At 43.3% G+C, this 14,859-nt stretch overlaps 4 protein-coding genes across 6 annotated transcripts; 2 read left to right on the top strand and 2 right to left on the bottom strand.

Moving 5' to 3' along the window:
- The first annotated feature begins 3,097 nt into the window (after nt 1-3,097).
- LOC115668585 (protein RICE SALT SENSITIVE 3-like) lies at nt 3,098-6,152 on the top strand. Of its 2 annotated transcripts, XM_030590024.2 has the most exons (7): nt 3,098-3,723; nt 3,834-3,884; nt 4,321-4,449; nt 4,616-4,721; nt 4,875-4,916; nt 5,041-5,097; nt 5,258-6,152. In XM_030590024.2, the coding sequence occupies exons 1-7, from the start codon at nt 3,590-3,592 to the stop codon at nt 5,954-5,956; spliced, it is 1,218 nt and encodes a 405-aa protein (XP_030445884.1). In that variant the 5' UTR covers nt 3,098-3,589; the 3' UTR covers nt 5,957-6,152. The 2 variants fall into 2 exon arrangements, with proteins under 2 accessions (XP_030445884.1, XP_056167126.1); XM_056311151.1 differs by lacking the exons at nt 3,098-3,723; nt 3,834-3,884 and adding an exon at nt 3,892-4,019.
- Nucleotides 6,153-7,406: 1,254 nt separating this feature from the next.
- LOC115668482 (probable membrane-associated kinase regulator 1) lies at nt 7,407-8,200 on the bottom strand. The gene has a single exon (XM_030589927.2). The coding sequence runs from the start codon at nt 8,194-8,196 to the stop codon at nt 7,456-7,458; it is 741 nt and encodes a 246-aa protein (XP_030445787.1). The 5' UTR covers nt 8,197-8,200; the 3' UTR covers nt 7,407-7,455.
- A 2,868-nt stretch (nt 8,201-11,068) lies between these two features.
- Nucleotides 11,069-13,702, top strand: LOC115667468 (probable protein phosphatase 2C 39). 2 transcript variants are annotated; one of them, XM_030589045.2, is made up of 5 exons: nt 11,069-11,225; nt 12,070-12,318; nt 12,655-12,931; nt 13,074-13,228; nt 13,382-13,702. In XM_030589045.2, exons 1-5 carry the CDS (start codon nt 11,193-11,195, stop codon nt 13,517-13,519), a joined length of 852 nt encoding a protein of 283 aa, XP_030444905.1. In that variant the 5' UTR covers nt 11,069-11,192; the 3' UTR covers nt 13,520-13,702. The 2 variants fall into 2 exon arrangements, with proteins under 2 accessions (XP_030444905.1, XP_056167722.1); XM_056311747.1 differs by lacking the exon at nt 13,382-13,702 and having other exon boundaries at nt 12,655-12,977; nt 13,011-13,130.
- Nucleotides 13,703-13,744: 42 nt separating this feature from the next.
- Nucleotides 13,745-14,765, bottom strand: LOC115667476 (squamosa promoter-binding-like protein 3). Its single transcript, XM_030589049.2, has 2 exons — nt 14,333-14,765; nt 13,745-14,218 (listed from the first exon to the last, which is right to left on the bottom strand). The coding sequence occupies exons 1-2, from the start codon at nt 14,668-14,670 to the stop codon at nt 13,990-13,992; spliced, it is 567 nt and encodes a 188-aa protein (XP_030444909.1). The 5' UTR covers nt 14,671-14,765; the 3' UTR covers nt 13,745-13,989.
- Between the last annotated feature and the right edge of the window lie 94 nt (nt 14,766-14,859).

The raw sequence follows: 14,859 nt of genomic DNA on the forward strand, positions 1-14,859 counted from the left end.
CACCGATGCCTCTGGCCGGGCCTCGGACTCCGGTACCATTGCCCGACTCCCTCGATGCTCGTGCTTGGATCTGTAACACCCGGGTTCGGGTCCTTTGAGGACGGGCTTAGGTCCACAGTGCCCTAGCCCGAGATCTTGCGCTCAGAATCGAGTCTATCAAGGCTAGGACCGTGACCTCGATACCAATGCTCGGGTCCCCTGCGCTAGCGTCCGTGTCCATTGAGGGTCTCAGGTCCATAAAGGTTGGGTCCGGGATGCTGGCACTTGCCCGGGTCAATCAAGGCCAAGCTTGAGACATCGACGCCCATGCCTAGTTCCGTCAAGGCTGGGATTAGGACCCCGGAGCCCGTGCCCCATGCCCTGGCGCTCTGTTTAGGGTCCATTGAGGCCAAAATCAGGACCTTGACACTCGTACTCGGTTCCTAGGCTATTTATGCATAAATTACTAGCGTCCGAATAATGTATGTCAATTTAGGAAAATTGATTTTTCTTATCGAACAACTGAAAATATTTTCCAGTTCATTTTCAGGTTTCAACCACACACTAAAAAATGTTGTCATTTTTCTAGAAAATAACTTATTGAAAAATATTTTCCGTGAAACAAACGAAAAGCTTTTATATTTATAACAATACGATAGGAAAAGTTATTGCCAAAATGAAGCACCATACAAATGAATAGAGGTAATAGAATGAAAGTGAGCACTCAATTAAGTAACTTAAAACATAATTTTTTTGGCATTTGCTCATATGAATGAACACATAGGTATCGTGAGCGGCCTTAATATGCGTATACTTCTGTTTCCCGGCCATCACGGACGACCTATTAAGTTGTCAAGAATCATTCATGAGTTGTGTTAAAAAAAGTCTTATATCGGAGAATTTATGCAGTGTAAAATAGTTAATACATCATGATTGATTAATAATACATCCGTTTAGATTTTTGAACGGTGGTAAGTTTTAACTAATCGGTGAAGGTATCGTATTTCTATAGCGTGTTCTCGGCGAGGGTTCTTAAAAGAAGCATGACATCGAGAGGTTGGGACAATGGAAGATGCCGAAACGTTGAAAGGGCAAGATTGACAATCGCGAATTGTCGTGAGCAAAAGGAATTGAGAGCCCCCAAAAAAAGGCATTGGCTTTCACGTTGGACCGTACACAATATTCAACATTGATAACCCAAAGTTGCTGTCCTTGCGACTGACACAATTACAATATCTTAATTACAATATCATAATGACTTAAGATATTCACAACAAATCTAACCTCCCTTTCCGAATCCCCTCTTCTCGCTTTTGACTGGTAAAGATTCTGTATGCCAGCCCCATCCTCTCAGTTATCCTCCTGCCTTTTTCCCTTGTTTAAACCCCAGTGTGGCGTTTCGCTTATAATAATGACCCATAAGATAAGAAAATTGCAGAGAAGAAAAGGGGGTCCTTCGAAAATGTTGAACATCTTGCTTTCCCCTCTCTTGAAACGGTGTTGCGTGTGCTGCATGTTATGCCTATTGAAGATGTCGATGGCTCGAGTCGAGTCAGTCGCGAGCTATTCGAAAGCTCGTACCTCCGGAACTGGCTCGGTTCTTGTCAGATCATAGGCTGAGTATGGACCATGTCGAGCAACAACTTTGATCAGATAGAGTTCAAGAACTTGATGGGTTCCATATCTTTGTGTTCGCTAGCAAAAGAACAGACTTTGAAATCATTCATCAACTTTCTTCTGTCTTGTAGACCGCGAGTTTGAGCTGAGGTTGCACTTGTTTTGATGAGTTTGCAAGTTAGGTTAGATGAACCCTTGCATTTTAAATTGAGCAACTGAAGATAGAGGTTACACTTCGATCTCTCGAGTCGAGTAGGGTTTTGGACATCTCATTTAACGTGTATTCACTTTGCTTAAATGAAGCAAACTAGACAAAGAATGTCTAGCGGCTTTATATGTTCTAAATATATATTCAAATGACATGATTCAAAGTTGTAACCACATGAAAGACAGATATAAAAGCGATCAATAATTCTTATGATGAATGTTCCTTTCACGCACATAGAGTCTCGACCTTGACAGTCAACCAAGTAGCTAGTGACGAGAACTAAAGGTGAAGGCATTTGTCCTAAGAGTTAGGGAAACTATTCTTATGGTCCAAACAACAAAAGAAACGCCGTGATGACTAGAATTTTGCGTCCTAAGATGTGTAAGGTTTCGGTGTACTTTTTACTCCATATGACTCTTTAGCAATCTAAAAAAGAGAGTAGTTTGAATTTCTTACGAATCGGCGATTACTGTGCCGATGATCTGTCTTTAGTTAGATCATAAAATTGGATTTATTGTTATTCGCAAATGTTAGGCTAGGAGATTATATGAATGCATCATCAAAAGAACTATGGCAAAAAAATTTCTTATTAGCCATGACCGCTTTCACACTACCATGTCACTAATTGAAGAAGAGAGTTTTTCTTACATAACTATCACATATAAAACGTAATGTCACCGATCAATCACATTACCTGTGTGACGACGTAATTTCAGTCAACTTTAAAATTTCGAAATCCTTCACTTCCGATTAATTTATCTAATTCACGTGTTAATGTAACGTGACACGTAAATACACTCGTGCTTTTTCGCCGGCGGAGATTATGCTTATAGGAGAAATAGGGCTGATGACACATGTCAGGGAAAGATTTCTACGCCTGACGGTGATCACAGTGAAAATCCTGAGGAGTTTCCCTTTTAGACGGTAGGGGAAACAGAGGAGAGGGTGGTTGAATACTGAATAGTGGCTTGACCTCTTCGTTGATCCAACGATACAGTGCTGGGAATGAAAAGCCACAGGGCAGTGCAGATATTAGGTCAGACTTTAGAGACGAACCAACCAAATCCTGTGCACACACCCAAGGGAAAGGAAGGGACCCCCAACATTTCCCGAACGAGGGCAGGTGTGGGGTTGGCCTTTTGGGCTCCCCCCTCTCTCTCCCCCCTTTTACAGCTTCCTAGTCACTTTAGAGAGAGAGAGAGAGAGAGAGAGAGAGAGACCCCACTGGTTTTTCCTTGGGTTAAATAGTTACAGTTAGCATCGAGTTTGCCCTCATCAGACTTTTCGTTTCTGTGTTTTCGTGCTTTTTTTTAATCCTTTTAACCATCGCATATTTTCACTTTCCCAGAATATTACAAGAAGCGGATTGCAAGGGACAAAGGGTGGGGAGAAGGGACAAACGGAGAGAGTGTGCGTTAGAAGATGAAGAAAGGGCGGAGTCTCCTTCTGAGGTTGCTAACCACTTGCAGAGTTGCCAAGCAATTAAAAAGGAGGAAGGGAGGGATAGAATAAAAATTTACAACAAACACAAGGCATCTCTCTCTCAGTCTCAGGGTCTTGTTTATTGGTTAATTAAAAACAGAGAGGCAGCAGAGGTACAAGTAAGAAACGAAGAAGAAGGAGAGGAGAGGAGAAGGAAGAGAAGCAACATTCAAGAAAAGAAGATAGAACAACAAAGTGCAGACTCAGGCTGAGGGAGTTGAGGGGAAGGGGGGGAAAAGGCTAAAAGAGGAAGGGTCTCTTGAGAGAGAGAGAGGAGAGAGAGAGAGAGAGAGAGAGGAAAAAATGGTGGGCTCAGGAGGAGTAACAGATAGGAGTAAAGAAGCTGTGGGGATGATGGCACTTCATGAGGCCCTCAGGACTGTCTGCCTCAACTCTGACTGGACTTACTCTGTCTTCTGGACCATCCGTCCTCGTCCGTATGTCTATCTCTCTCTCTCTCTCTGTGCAAGTCTTTTGGTTTGTGGGTGGGTTCTTGCTTGGGTTTCTGAGCTGTTTCCTTAAATGGGTGTCCTTGCATTTATTGTAGGAGAGTGAGGGGTGGAAATGGTTGCAAGGTTGGTGATGACAACGGCAGCTTGTGAGTCTTCTCTCTCTCTCTCTCTTCCCCCTCTGTTTCTCTCTCTAGTTGCAGAGATGGCAGAGCATGTTGAGAACAAAATTAGAGGCATCTCATGCTTCTCAGTTCTTTTGGTGCAAGTTCAAAAGAAAAAAAGTAAGAAGTTAGGGGTTTTGTTTCTTCTGATTTTCCGAAAAACCATAACCCTCTATTTCTACCGTGGTATGAAAAACCGAAGCAGGGTAAAAGCAGGGGGAAAAAAATAATCTACTGATGATTCTTAAATGTTTGTTCAAGTATAACATGAAATTAGATGGCATTTTATGACGGGTCTACAGAGAGATTAACAATCTTAACTGGTGTGGGTGTTTGTTCCTATGAATTTTACACAAAGGCCAGGTCATGTACTGTGATTGATTGATCGGTTTGTGGAAATTTGTGTGTTATGTGGTTGAAGGATGTTGATGTGGGAAGATGGATTTTGCCGAGGAAGAGTAGGGGAGTGTTTGGAAGAGATGGACGGAGAGGATCCTGTGAGGAAGGCCTTCAGCAAAATGTCCATTCAGTTGTATAATTACGGAGAAGGGTGGGTACTGGGTAGGTGTTTGGTAATATTGGTTCTCTCTCTCTCTCTCTCTCTCTCTCTCTCTCTGTGTCTTCTTTTCTGGAGGGTGAGAGCCAAAAATTGCAGAGGAAATGGAAGGGGCAATCTTACGGAGGTGTTCTTGATTTGTTTGGCTTGTTTGGAATAGGTTGATGGGGAAGGTTGCTTCAGATAAGTGCCACAAATGGGTCTTCAAAGAACCTACCGAGTCTGAGCCGAACATCTCCAATTACTGGCAAAGTTCTTTCGATGCTGTATGTTCTACAATGCGCTTCTCTGATGTTTTTTCTTGTGACAAATTTGTGAACTCGCATTTCAATCATAATCGTATGTTGGCGACATTAGAAATCCTACTTCCCTTCGAAAAGGATTAGTAGTAACTTCATTTCGATTTTTATCTGCTGCAGCTTCCTCCTGAATGGACTGATCAGTTTGAGTCAGGCATTCAGGTTAGAACATTCAGATTGCTTTGGCTAGTCTAACTGTACATACAATGATGTATATGATTTATCTATATGACCATCTTGAATGACTATGATTTTGCTTTTCTCATCTTCTACTCATTTTGACCAGACCATTGCTGTAATACAAGCTGGCCATGGCCTTCTGCAACTGGGCTCCTGCAAGATTGTAAGTTAAACATACTAGTTTGGAATGGGATTTTCAGTCTCTGGATCTTATCTTTTAGTTTTTTTGCTAAAGCAGACATAATTTACTTTGGTTGAGAAAACCGGATGAGCAGTGAATTTGTTTGTTCAATGTCATTGAGGGAACAATTTCTTTTTGCCAGATACCCGAGGACCTCCACTTTGTGCTTCGAATGAGGCACACTTTTGAATCCCTTGGCTACCAATCCGGATTTTATCTCTCCCAGCTTTTCGCTTCAAACAGAAATAATTCCTCTTCTTCAGCCATTCCTTCAAAGCCGTCGACGATTCCGATCCGTCCTCCTCCGCTCTTCAACTGGGGCCAAAGGCCTCTAGTTCCCCCTGCTTCCATGCTCTCTAATCCTCATTTCCAAAACTCGGCTAGGCTCGGATTTCCTCAAGCGAAAGACGAAACCCACATGTTCCTCCTCCCTCACTCGTCCGAAACTCCTCGGATAGAAGAAATGATGGGGGAACACGACAACGACATCAAATGGCCAAATGGGTTGTCATTCTTTAATGCTCTCACAGGGCGGAGCGATGATGCGAAGCTATTGTTTAACCCCGAGGGTCTAGGAAACAAGCCGGACCAAAGCCACCACTCTCTTTTTCTGGAGGGGAAGAGCCCCAATCCAGAAGCCTCCAATATGCAAAATTCGGGCGCAACAAATCCCAATGAGTTCCTGAGCTTGGATAGTCATGCGGAGAGTGCGAGAAAGATGGAGAACAAATTCAAAAGGAGCTTTACGTTGCCTGCACGAATGGCGTCCTCTTCGTCGACTCCTGTGGATCACCAGCCTGAACCTGGGATGTATCCTGATATGGAGACCTTCATGGAGTAGCTTTGAAGGGTCTACCTTAGGATGAGATGACGGAGAGACAATGTATCTAGGCATAAAATTATTCTTGTTAATTTCCTTGTGATGAATTCTCTGTTTTTAAGGTTAGTTTTTGCTGTCTCCAGCTTTTAGCACCAATACCTTAGAGACTTCAACATTCATTTCTTGCTCTTTAATCCTATCTGATCTTTGGCCTGAACATCTTAGCTCTTCTTCTATTTTGTCTTTGGCTTGGTGCAAAAAGTTTTACGTCTGTCATCATCTATGTGAGCTTCAGATAGCAAGTTTTAGTTTTATGTGTTTTTTTTTTTCGGGCGGATTAGTTTTATGTGTTTGAAATGGTGTTGGTTGTTCTGATGTTCTGGTGCATATCATCTTTGAACACTCGTAATCCACATCATATGTATGGGACTGATCGAGGGATTGACCCAGCTTAAGATGAGACAGATTGTGACATCTTTCTGCTGTCTACGTATTTTGGCTTGCTCCTTTTCCTTCTTCCTTTATGTTTTTCTCCTTGGCCGTTTGAGAGATTAGTGACGTTCTTTGTACTAGCGATTGAGAAACGGGAAATGGTTTGTGCGAGTGCTATCAGAAAAGCTCTGCCCGTGGGCCATGTTGAAGGACCTTTCCCAACCGATGACGTTTCTCCTTTTCCGTTGTCCCGTATAATCTTCCTGTCTTTTTCGTATCAGTGTCCCATTATCTACGTCCATTTTCAATGCAATGCAATGCAACACCAGTTAGAGAGGAACTTGTTGATTTGACCGGTCCGATGTAACGTTTCCATGACATCTTGCGGTGTGAAGAAAAGGATTGCAGGCAGGAGGAAACGACAAATTCCCTCACTGTTTTATGCAGATCGTCTCGATCTAGATAGTGAATTGATTATATAGATAACGAATTTAATATATGACCTTAAGGTAGACTTTCTCGTTGCTAAAAGAATAGAAAAGTCCTGTAATAATACGTCGAATCTTGTTAAATTCTGTAATCCTATGTCATTCCATTTCCACCATAGTCTCTCTTGCTAAATAGATTATGCCAAGCCAAAGAACAGGTAGGATTCACAAACAGTCGGTCAACAACGGATTGGGCATTGAACCATTTTGCAAGGCCTCAATATCTTCCTCCGAATAAGCTCCACTACTAAATACAGGTTATGTAGCCTGTGAAAAATCGATAACACGAGTATCAGAGCCTTGCGATTTATATGTGCCTTAAAGAGTTATCAAACTGAATTATGCATAGATATGAAAAGATCAGCTCCCTTTTACGCAGTCTGGGTACAGAAGATTGATTATACCCAGTTTCACAGTAAGAGGACCGCACTTCTTCTTTTTTTTCTGTTTCTTTTGGGTATTTCAAGGAACGGTTATAACTACATTAATGTGAATTGAGAGAGCCAATTTATATCAAATCAAGAGGAGACGAGACAACCAACCCAAATAAAAGAAGAAAAGAAAGAAACACCATGGACCAATTTTGGAGGTTGATCTTGGTCACAACTCTCTGAAAACATCTTCTCTCCTAGAGGTTTCGACTTCCATTGCATGGCACTGCATGCAGGACAACAAGAACGAACGTATCAATTTCTTTCCAAAACCAGTCTTAGTCCTTTCCTTTTCCTTAATCCTTTTCACTTCTTCTCTCACAACACCTTCGCATAATTTCCTCATCCCCCTCCTCGAGGAAGAAGAAGAAGAAGAACAAGAGCCCTCGCGACTCAAAGGCGGCACCGGCGCGATGAACTGCCACCTATGAGACGTCCCGTACACTTGAGCAGCCACAGATTGACTAGTTCTTCTTCTCTGATCTCTCGCATTATTGCTTGGGTTGTTGGATGAAATTCTGGTTTGGTACATCAACACTGGCGATCTGGCTCTCTCGGTATTGTCAGAAGAGCTCCTCCTCGTGCTGCTGCAGCTGCTGCTCCGGCTGCTATTCGTGCTGTTGCTCCTGGACGACGTAAGCGACATTGAGTCCCTGCTGCTCACGCTGCTCGCTCTGCTCGCCGCGCGTGGGACGACGGCATTGGTCATGGTTTTGCATGGGAAAGAATGCGGCAAGAGCCTGCCGTTGAAGAAGAGATGATCAGCTGGCGAGTTCTTGTTGGATTCGCCAGAGGGCGAATCCGGGGTTGCACACCCGAACTCAAACTCTAAGTCGGGATCCTGGGATTCGGGGGTGCTTGGAAATGAGAACCCGTCGCTGGAGCCATTCCGATTCCGGTGAATCTCCATCGGAGTTGAGTTGGCCGAGAGGAGCTTGCCTGCATACGATGAGTGTGTGTTTATATACAACAGCTCCTGAACAAGTGGATGCTTCTGTTTTAGGGGACACGTGGCATATGCATAGATGTTGCTGGACGAGTCTTGGTGGTCAACATCATGAGGTTCTTACTTGGCAGCTCAGTCTCTAATTTGACATAATCAGGTTTAATAACTAATACTTGCTTATGTGGGATCTTACAAGGAAGTGTGTGTCAAATGATGGTGAGCAAGACAGCGGCCGCTAATTTCAGCCTATGAGTGAGTGGATCATATGCCCTCGATCCCACATTTAACAACTAAAATTATGTTCTACTCACCTTTCTTTTTGGCCAGTTGAATGATGATGGATCTTCATTCTCTTATTCTATGCTCTACTTTAATCTTGGTGTCTCTTGCCTTTGTTCCCTTGAAGAAACAGTCTCCCAAATATACTCCTTTCTTTAAAGTAAAGCGAAAGAGGAACTTGCATCTCGTGAGAAAGAGAGGGAAAAACCCGCTGAGCTGGGGTTGATTCATTTACTTAAAAGATCAAGAGAATCTGTCGGGTTGCATCTTGAACCCTTCTTGATCTGGTAGTAATTTCTTTGATGTGATGGCTTATGAAGTTTGATCGGCGAGATCACACCTGTGCCTTGACAATTCGAGCATTGTAAAGACTAGTATGTGTTGGTCCGACAGAGCATACGAGTTCTTGTCAAGATCTCGATATCTAACTCTTGCTGGTCGTCAGTTCTACCTGTCATCCCCGCTCTTAGTTGTCTGATCAACACCACATTGCACAAAACCTACATCTTGCACTTCCTGCTGCCACAGGGGCAAAAGAACGTTGGGAGATAAGTTTGTAAAGTTTCGAATCCAACATACAAAATGTTTAAGTCGCGATCGCCTTTCACTCGGACATGTAATGATGCGATCCACGAGCTTTTACTTGCTTTGTGGAGACAAAGAGCTCTTTAGTGGGCAACTTTAGCCGCATCAAACAGTGCATAATATATGCAAATTCCATCAAAAGCTGATTAACAATCCTAAACAAAGGATTAGGGGGCAGCTCCCCAAAAAGAGTTCCTTGTCTCCCAATTAGGTTCCTTTCAAAAGGGGCCCATCGCTGATGATTATGCCTTCTCTTGCTTTATCTCCCCCGCACCCCCACCAACCAATTCATTTCCTAATCTCCCTTCCTTTATTGCTCTAATCATACCATCTGATCAGATGAAACAGAGATAGCACAGTACAATCTGGCCAAGTTGGGCACTCTGTTGATCCTGCAATTGGGCTCATCGATTGGATGAAGAAGCGATGAGCTTGTCTGGGCTGAAAGATTCATCGATTCTCGGTGGATGCAGCTTCCAGATGGACAAGAATAGGCCCATCTGGAAGTATGCAATGAGCAGTTGACCACCACCACCAGATTCAGAGAGCCCGTGTTGAACCTGTGAATCTTGACAGTATCGATCATTGCCGAGTTCTTGACAAAAAGGTATATCATGGATGAGACTGATGACTGCGATTGTTCTACTGAGTAGTATGAATGCACAAAAAGTGTTTGTAATCTAGATTATGTTTCCTAAAATGCGATTTAAACCGTGCGCGATTGATTAATTGGATTTAAAAAATAAAGAAAGAGAAATGAAAGTAAAAATATCGGTGCTTATTATTAGAATTTATCCATCTGATTAGTCTTCTCAAAAATGTTAAATTTACATATGATACATGCATAGCAAATGAGATCATACGTCAAGGAAAAGAAAATAGAACGGCCCCCCTTTGCTTATTGTACAACTAGAAAAAGTGCACGGCCCGCTTATTGAGGAATGTATAAATTGCTAATTAATAAAAAAAACTATATTATTGGCAGATTACGGAGAAAATTGTGCACGTTCAAGTGCAAAGAGAGGAAAAAAAAAAAAGATGTCTAAAAATGTCATCTTTTTTTGGTAAGGTTGTTTTCGAGGTACAGAATATTGAATTTTTCTTTTTCTGAAATCGAAGCACGCGAAAGAAAAAGGAGGAAATTATTGATTTATGCGTCTGTGCAATCCTTGAATATTTATAAATTGGCTAATTTTGAGCATTTTGGAAAAAGGGAAAAAAGTATTGTAGTCCCATAAAAGCAAGAGGTCCCGTTTGTGTAAATTACTGCAATTACACTCTCTCCTCATTGCAAGAAAATGTTTTTCTTTTTGGGTGCTTTTTCTGCGGAAGTAGCAAAAAATACATGCACAAATTTACCGCCCCATGTCGCGGATTCACCGACCGTCTCGGGGAGGCTCGGACGCTATCGAAAATGAGGCCGGATGGAACGAAGAATTTCCGAAGTTGGGTTTTCTCTACATTATTTTGCTATATAGTTGTAACCCATTCCTAATTAAACAAGTGAATTTAGTGCCATTTTAACTCTTGATTTTTTACTTAGCAATTTAGAAGCCATGAAAATAGCAACAAGGTTAAAAGCAGGGTCAATACCACGAAAAACTTCAAACTGGTGTATATCTGCGACAAACTTACTTTTTATTAATTTCTGTTAAATTTTACCATCAAATTGTTAAGTTGAACGAGGGTCTCCTCCATTTGTCACAGGTTCACTGATCTGTGATTTTTCGTGATATTAATCTTATTTAACGGAGAGCAAATTTGTGATAAATGGTGCGTGGTGATTAAAAAATTAGTTCGAAATAAATTTATTACAAATATATCCGACTTGAAGTGGGCAGATTTACCGATACAGGATTTTTCACGATATCATTAACCCTTTAAAAGTAAAATCGCAAATAAACGCGGCTGACTTGTAACGACGCCGAGTCGTGTCAACGCGACGCGTCTCCTTCTCACGTTCACACTTATCTCTCTTCCTCCTTCCTCCATCGCCACCTCTCTCTGCTCTGCTCTGCGTCGGCGCGATCCCCATCCAGAATCGACCGACCGAGGTATATACGGAGCCGCTCCCTCCTCCCCCCGTTCCAGGAGCCATGGCCGGCAGAGAAATCCTCCACAAGATGAAGGTACGTCCCGTCCCCCTCCCCTCTTCTCTTCGAGTGCTTGCTTGCTTCCCGCCTTGCTCCGTTTTGTTTCCCGGATTTGGTGCTCGGAAACATCTGGAACCCGGGAAAGGCGTCCGCGATCGCGCTTCGATCGCTTTGGGAAAATGTGGGATGGGCCCTCTCCTTTTCGAAGGTTTTTTGGATCTCGGGGTGTTGGGGGGGAACTTCGGATGGCGAGGCGGATCCGATCCGATCCGATCCGATCGGGTCCTCTCGAAGCTTCGGGCCCGCCGTTTCGAGAATGCGAGGTGCGCGCGCGGTACGGATGGGACGAGCCGAGTGTTGAAAACATGGATAGCTAGGAGCTTGACTTGTGCTCCAAATGTCTTGATTAGCGTGCGTTGAAAGGAACGGTTGAAGACGATTTCGATCGACGTGAGGAATGCTAAACGGAAGCGAGAGGGGATCGAGCTAGAACAAACCATGGTTTTCCTTGATTAAAGAATGTGGGAGTTTTTCTTCTTTCTTTCTTTCTTTTTGGTCCTAAGAATGTGGGAGTTGGGCTGTTGCGAAACTGTACGCTACTTTTCTGCTATGTTGGAAGCGCTCGCCGTGAAGAATTTGGTCTTGGAAAAAAGCATGAATTCGCTTGTCATTTCTAAATTTTCTCGATCATGGTCTGTGGCGCAAGCCCAATTTATGGTCTGGGGTCTGGTTCTTGAGTAACCAACCATCTTGAGCCACCGTCCGGTGCTTCCGTCGATTGTTCGGTCTTCGTTCGAGACCCGACCTTCCTCTTATAGCAATTTTGAAATCTATGGGGCTGGCTAGATATGGAAGGATTAATGTTGTTGTCTCGTGGCAGGAAAAGGTTGGATTAGGCTCGTCCGCGGCCGACTCCGGAAAGGGGAAGAGCAAGATTTCGAAGCACATCACGCATGGTTTCCACCTCGTGAAGGGGAAGTCGCACCATGACATGGAGGATTATGCGGTTGCAGAGTTTAGGCAAGTCGACGATCATGAACTCGGTTTATTCGCGATATATGATGGCCATTTGAGTCGCGAAGTGCCTGATTATCTCCGGTCACATCTCTTCGACAACATTATAAATGAGGTTAGGATGCTATTTTGGCTTAAAAACATCTTTTATCTTTACTGAAGATGTATCTTCGTCGGCGTATTCTCTGCTTTTCCACTATAAGGTGCATCATTATAGAGAACCTGTTTCTTGTTACGCTAAGAAAAATGTGGACTTAGATGTAGAATATTAATCTGAATTTGGCTAGATTCCACTAAGTATTACGAATTACAAATATACTGAAGACTTGACTGTCATTTATTCCTAGGTGGTTCTTGATTTTCCGATACCTTGCTTTTAAATTTTAGACTTCTGTATGTTATGAAGAGATAGATATCTGACATTTTCTTTTCCCCGGTTTCTTGCGGGTAGCCTGACTTCTGGACGGAGCCAGAGAAAGCAATCAGGAAAGCATATTGCGTAACTGATAGTGATATTCTAGGAAAAGCAGCTCAATTGGGTAAAGGGGGGTCGACTGCAGTTACAGCAATTCTGATTGATTGTCACAAGCTAGTAGTAGCAAATGTTGGGGATTCCAGGGCAGTTATCTGCAAAAATGGCGTTGCCGAACAATTGTCGGTCGATCACCAACCCAGCACGGAAAGAGAGAGAATCGAGAATAGAGGTGGTTTTGTATCAAACTTTCCAGGTATCGACCCTTCTACATAAGGCTAAAACCGTTCGAGGCTGATCAGGTCATCAGATCTCCCAAGTTCGAGGCTGATCAGGTCATCCCAAACTGTTCGAGGCTGATAAGGATTTTGTGACTTTGTCTTGTTGATAATTTTCAGGAGACGTTCCTCGTGTCGATGGGCAGCTAGCTGTGGCAAGGGCCTTTGGTGACAAAAGCCTGAAGCAACATCTCAGCTCCGAACCTGACGTGACAGTCAAGGAGATTGATGATGATACAGAGTTCATCATCTTGGCGAGTGATGGACTATGGACGGTTAGGGCCTGCCTATGTCTGTAAATAAGTTTCTCTGATATATTTAGATTGAGCAGTTTTTCGAAATGGGCAGCGAAAGTGAAGCCTTGTTGTTAAATTTGCCTTTTCGCCTGTATGACGATGAGTCTGAAATTCCTGTTAAAATGATGCCAGGTAATGTCAAACCAGGAAGCAGCTGACTCTATAAGAAACATAAAGGATGCTCGGTCGGCAGCGAAGCACTTAACTGAGGAGGCGCTGAGTAGGAATAGCAAAGACGACATATCCTGCATAGTTGTGAAATTTCACTAGTTTGCATTTTTTCTTTCAGGTGTTTTCTCTTTAGATGTGGTTGGTAAGGCTGTGATGTATCTTTTTTGCTTGTTTCTTCGGAGTGATTATGGAAGTCTGCTTTACACTTTCATGTACAATAAATTGCATAACCAGATTGTCTCGAGGTAAAAATGTTGCCATCCAGTCAACGATTTGTGTCTCCACATTTTCTCATGTAATGAAGTGCATCAAGATCCGAGTAAATTACCAAACATGTCACTTATATGATTTATCCAAGAGATAACTCAGATTATAAAACGCTGATACAATAAGTAGCCGATTCAGGAGCAGTACCTAACCCAGAGAACAGTCCAACATCTGCGGTGGTGCTTCACAATGGTCACCTTATTTAAATAGCCTAGGCATTGCCTTCAGCACAGATAGTTATGGTGACAGTAATCTTAGGGTGACAGAAGAGAGGGAGCATGTAGACAATGGGAATTGAAGCCTCATCTTATCTGGAAGTGTTTGAAAGTTGAATTCCCTGGGATGGCAGTTCCTCTTCCTCTTGCATCAGCCGGTCTGCACTGATTTTCCTTCAACTGGGGACCCGACATCCTACGACTCGAGCCTTCTCCATAGTACTCGCAAGAGCTCTTCCTGCGCCGCTCGTTATGTCCGGCGAGACGCCTGCGGCAACTCCTCTTTGATTCATCAAACTCCATTAGCTCATGGAACCTGCATCATTCCCCATGAAAATTTGAAATGGCGAAGGTAAATAGACTGGACTTTAGATTGTACATACGAGGACACATGAGTATTTATTTTGAGGTCGAGCTATCCTTGACAGACCTGCTGCATTGTTGACAGAACCTCTGACGCAGTCCGGCCACCATCACCACCGGCGCTTTTGCATGGACTTCACACACCTTATGGCGCCGATGGTAGCGCTTCGCTTCAGTCAGGTCGGTCCCGCACCTCTCGGCCTGGCAGCAGGGCGGGGATGCATCGCGAGAACCGCTTGACCCCTTTCTCCCATATGGACCTTTCTTCCTCTTCTCATCATCGGGTAAAAAGGGCTCACCTTCATTGTTTCCTTGTCCCTCTTCTTCATCTACATCGTCGTCCATGTCATCTTCGATTACATCTTCCAAAGTTTTCTTCCCTTCGAGACGCTTGGAATTGATCATGGTGGATGCTGTAGTGTGTTCCAACGAGGGTTGTGATGCGATGGGGTGAATTGTAGGTGCATGTTATATAGTGAATGAAAGGCAGACATTGAAAGGTAAAGAGAATGGTGCTAGGACCACTAGCTCAATTTCCTCCCCGGTCAGTACAGTAGGTGGAAAGGTGAATTGAGTACTGAAATGGATTGCATG

Source organism: Syzygium oleosum, unplaced genomic scaffold (genome assembly GCF_021117445.2).
Source record: "Syzygium oleosum isolate NSW1041296 unplaced genomic scaffold, Sole_v2.1 Sole_v2.05, whole genome shotgun sequence".
NCBI classification, from domain to species: Eukaryota; Viridiplantae; Streptophyta; class Magnoliopsida; order Myrtales; family Myrtaceae; genus Syzygium; species Syzygium oleosum.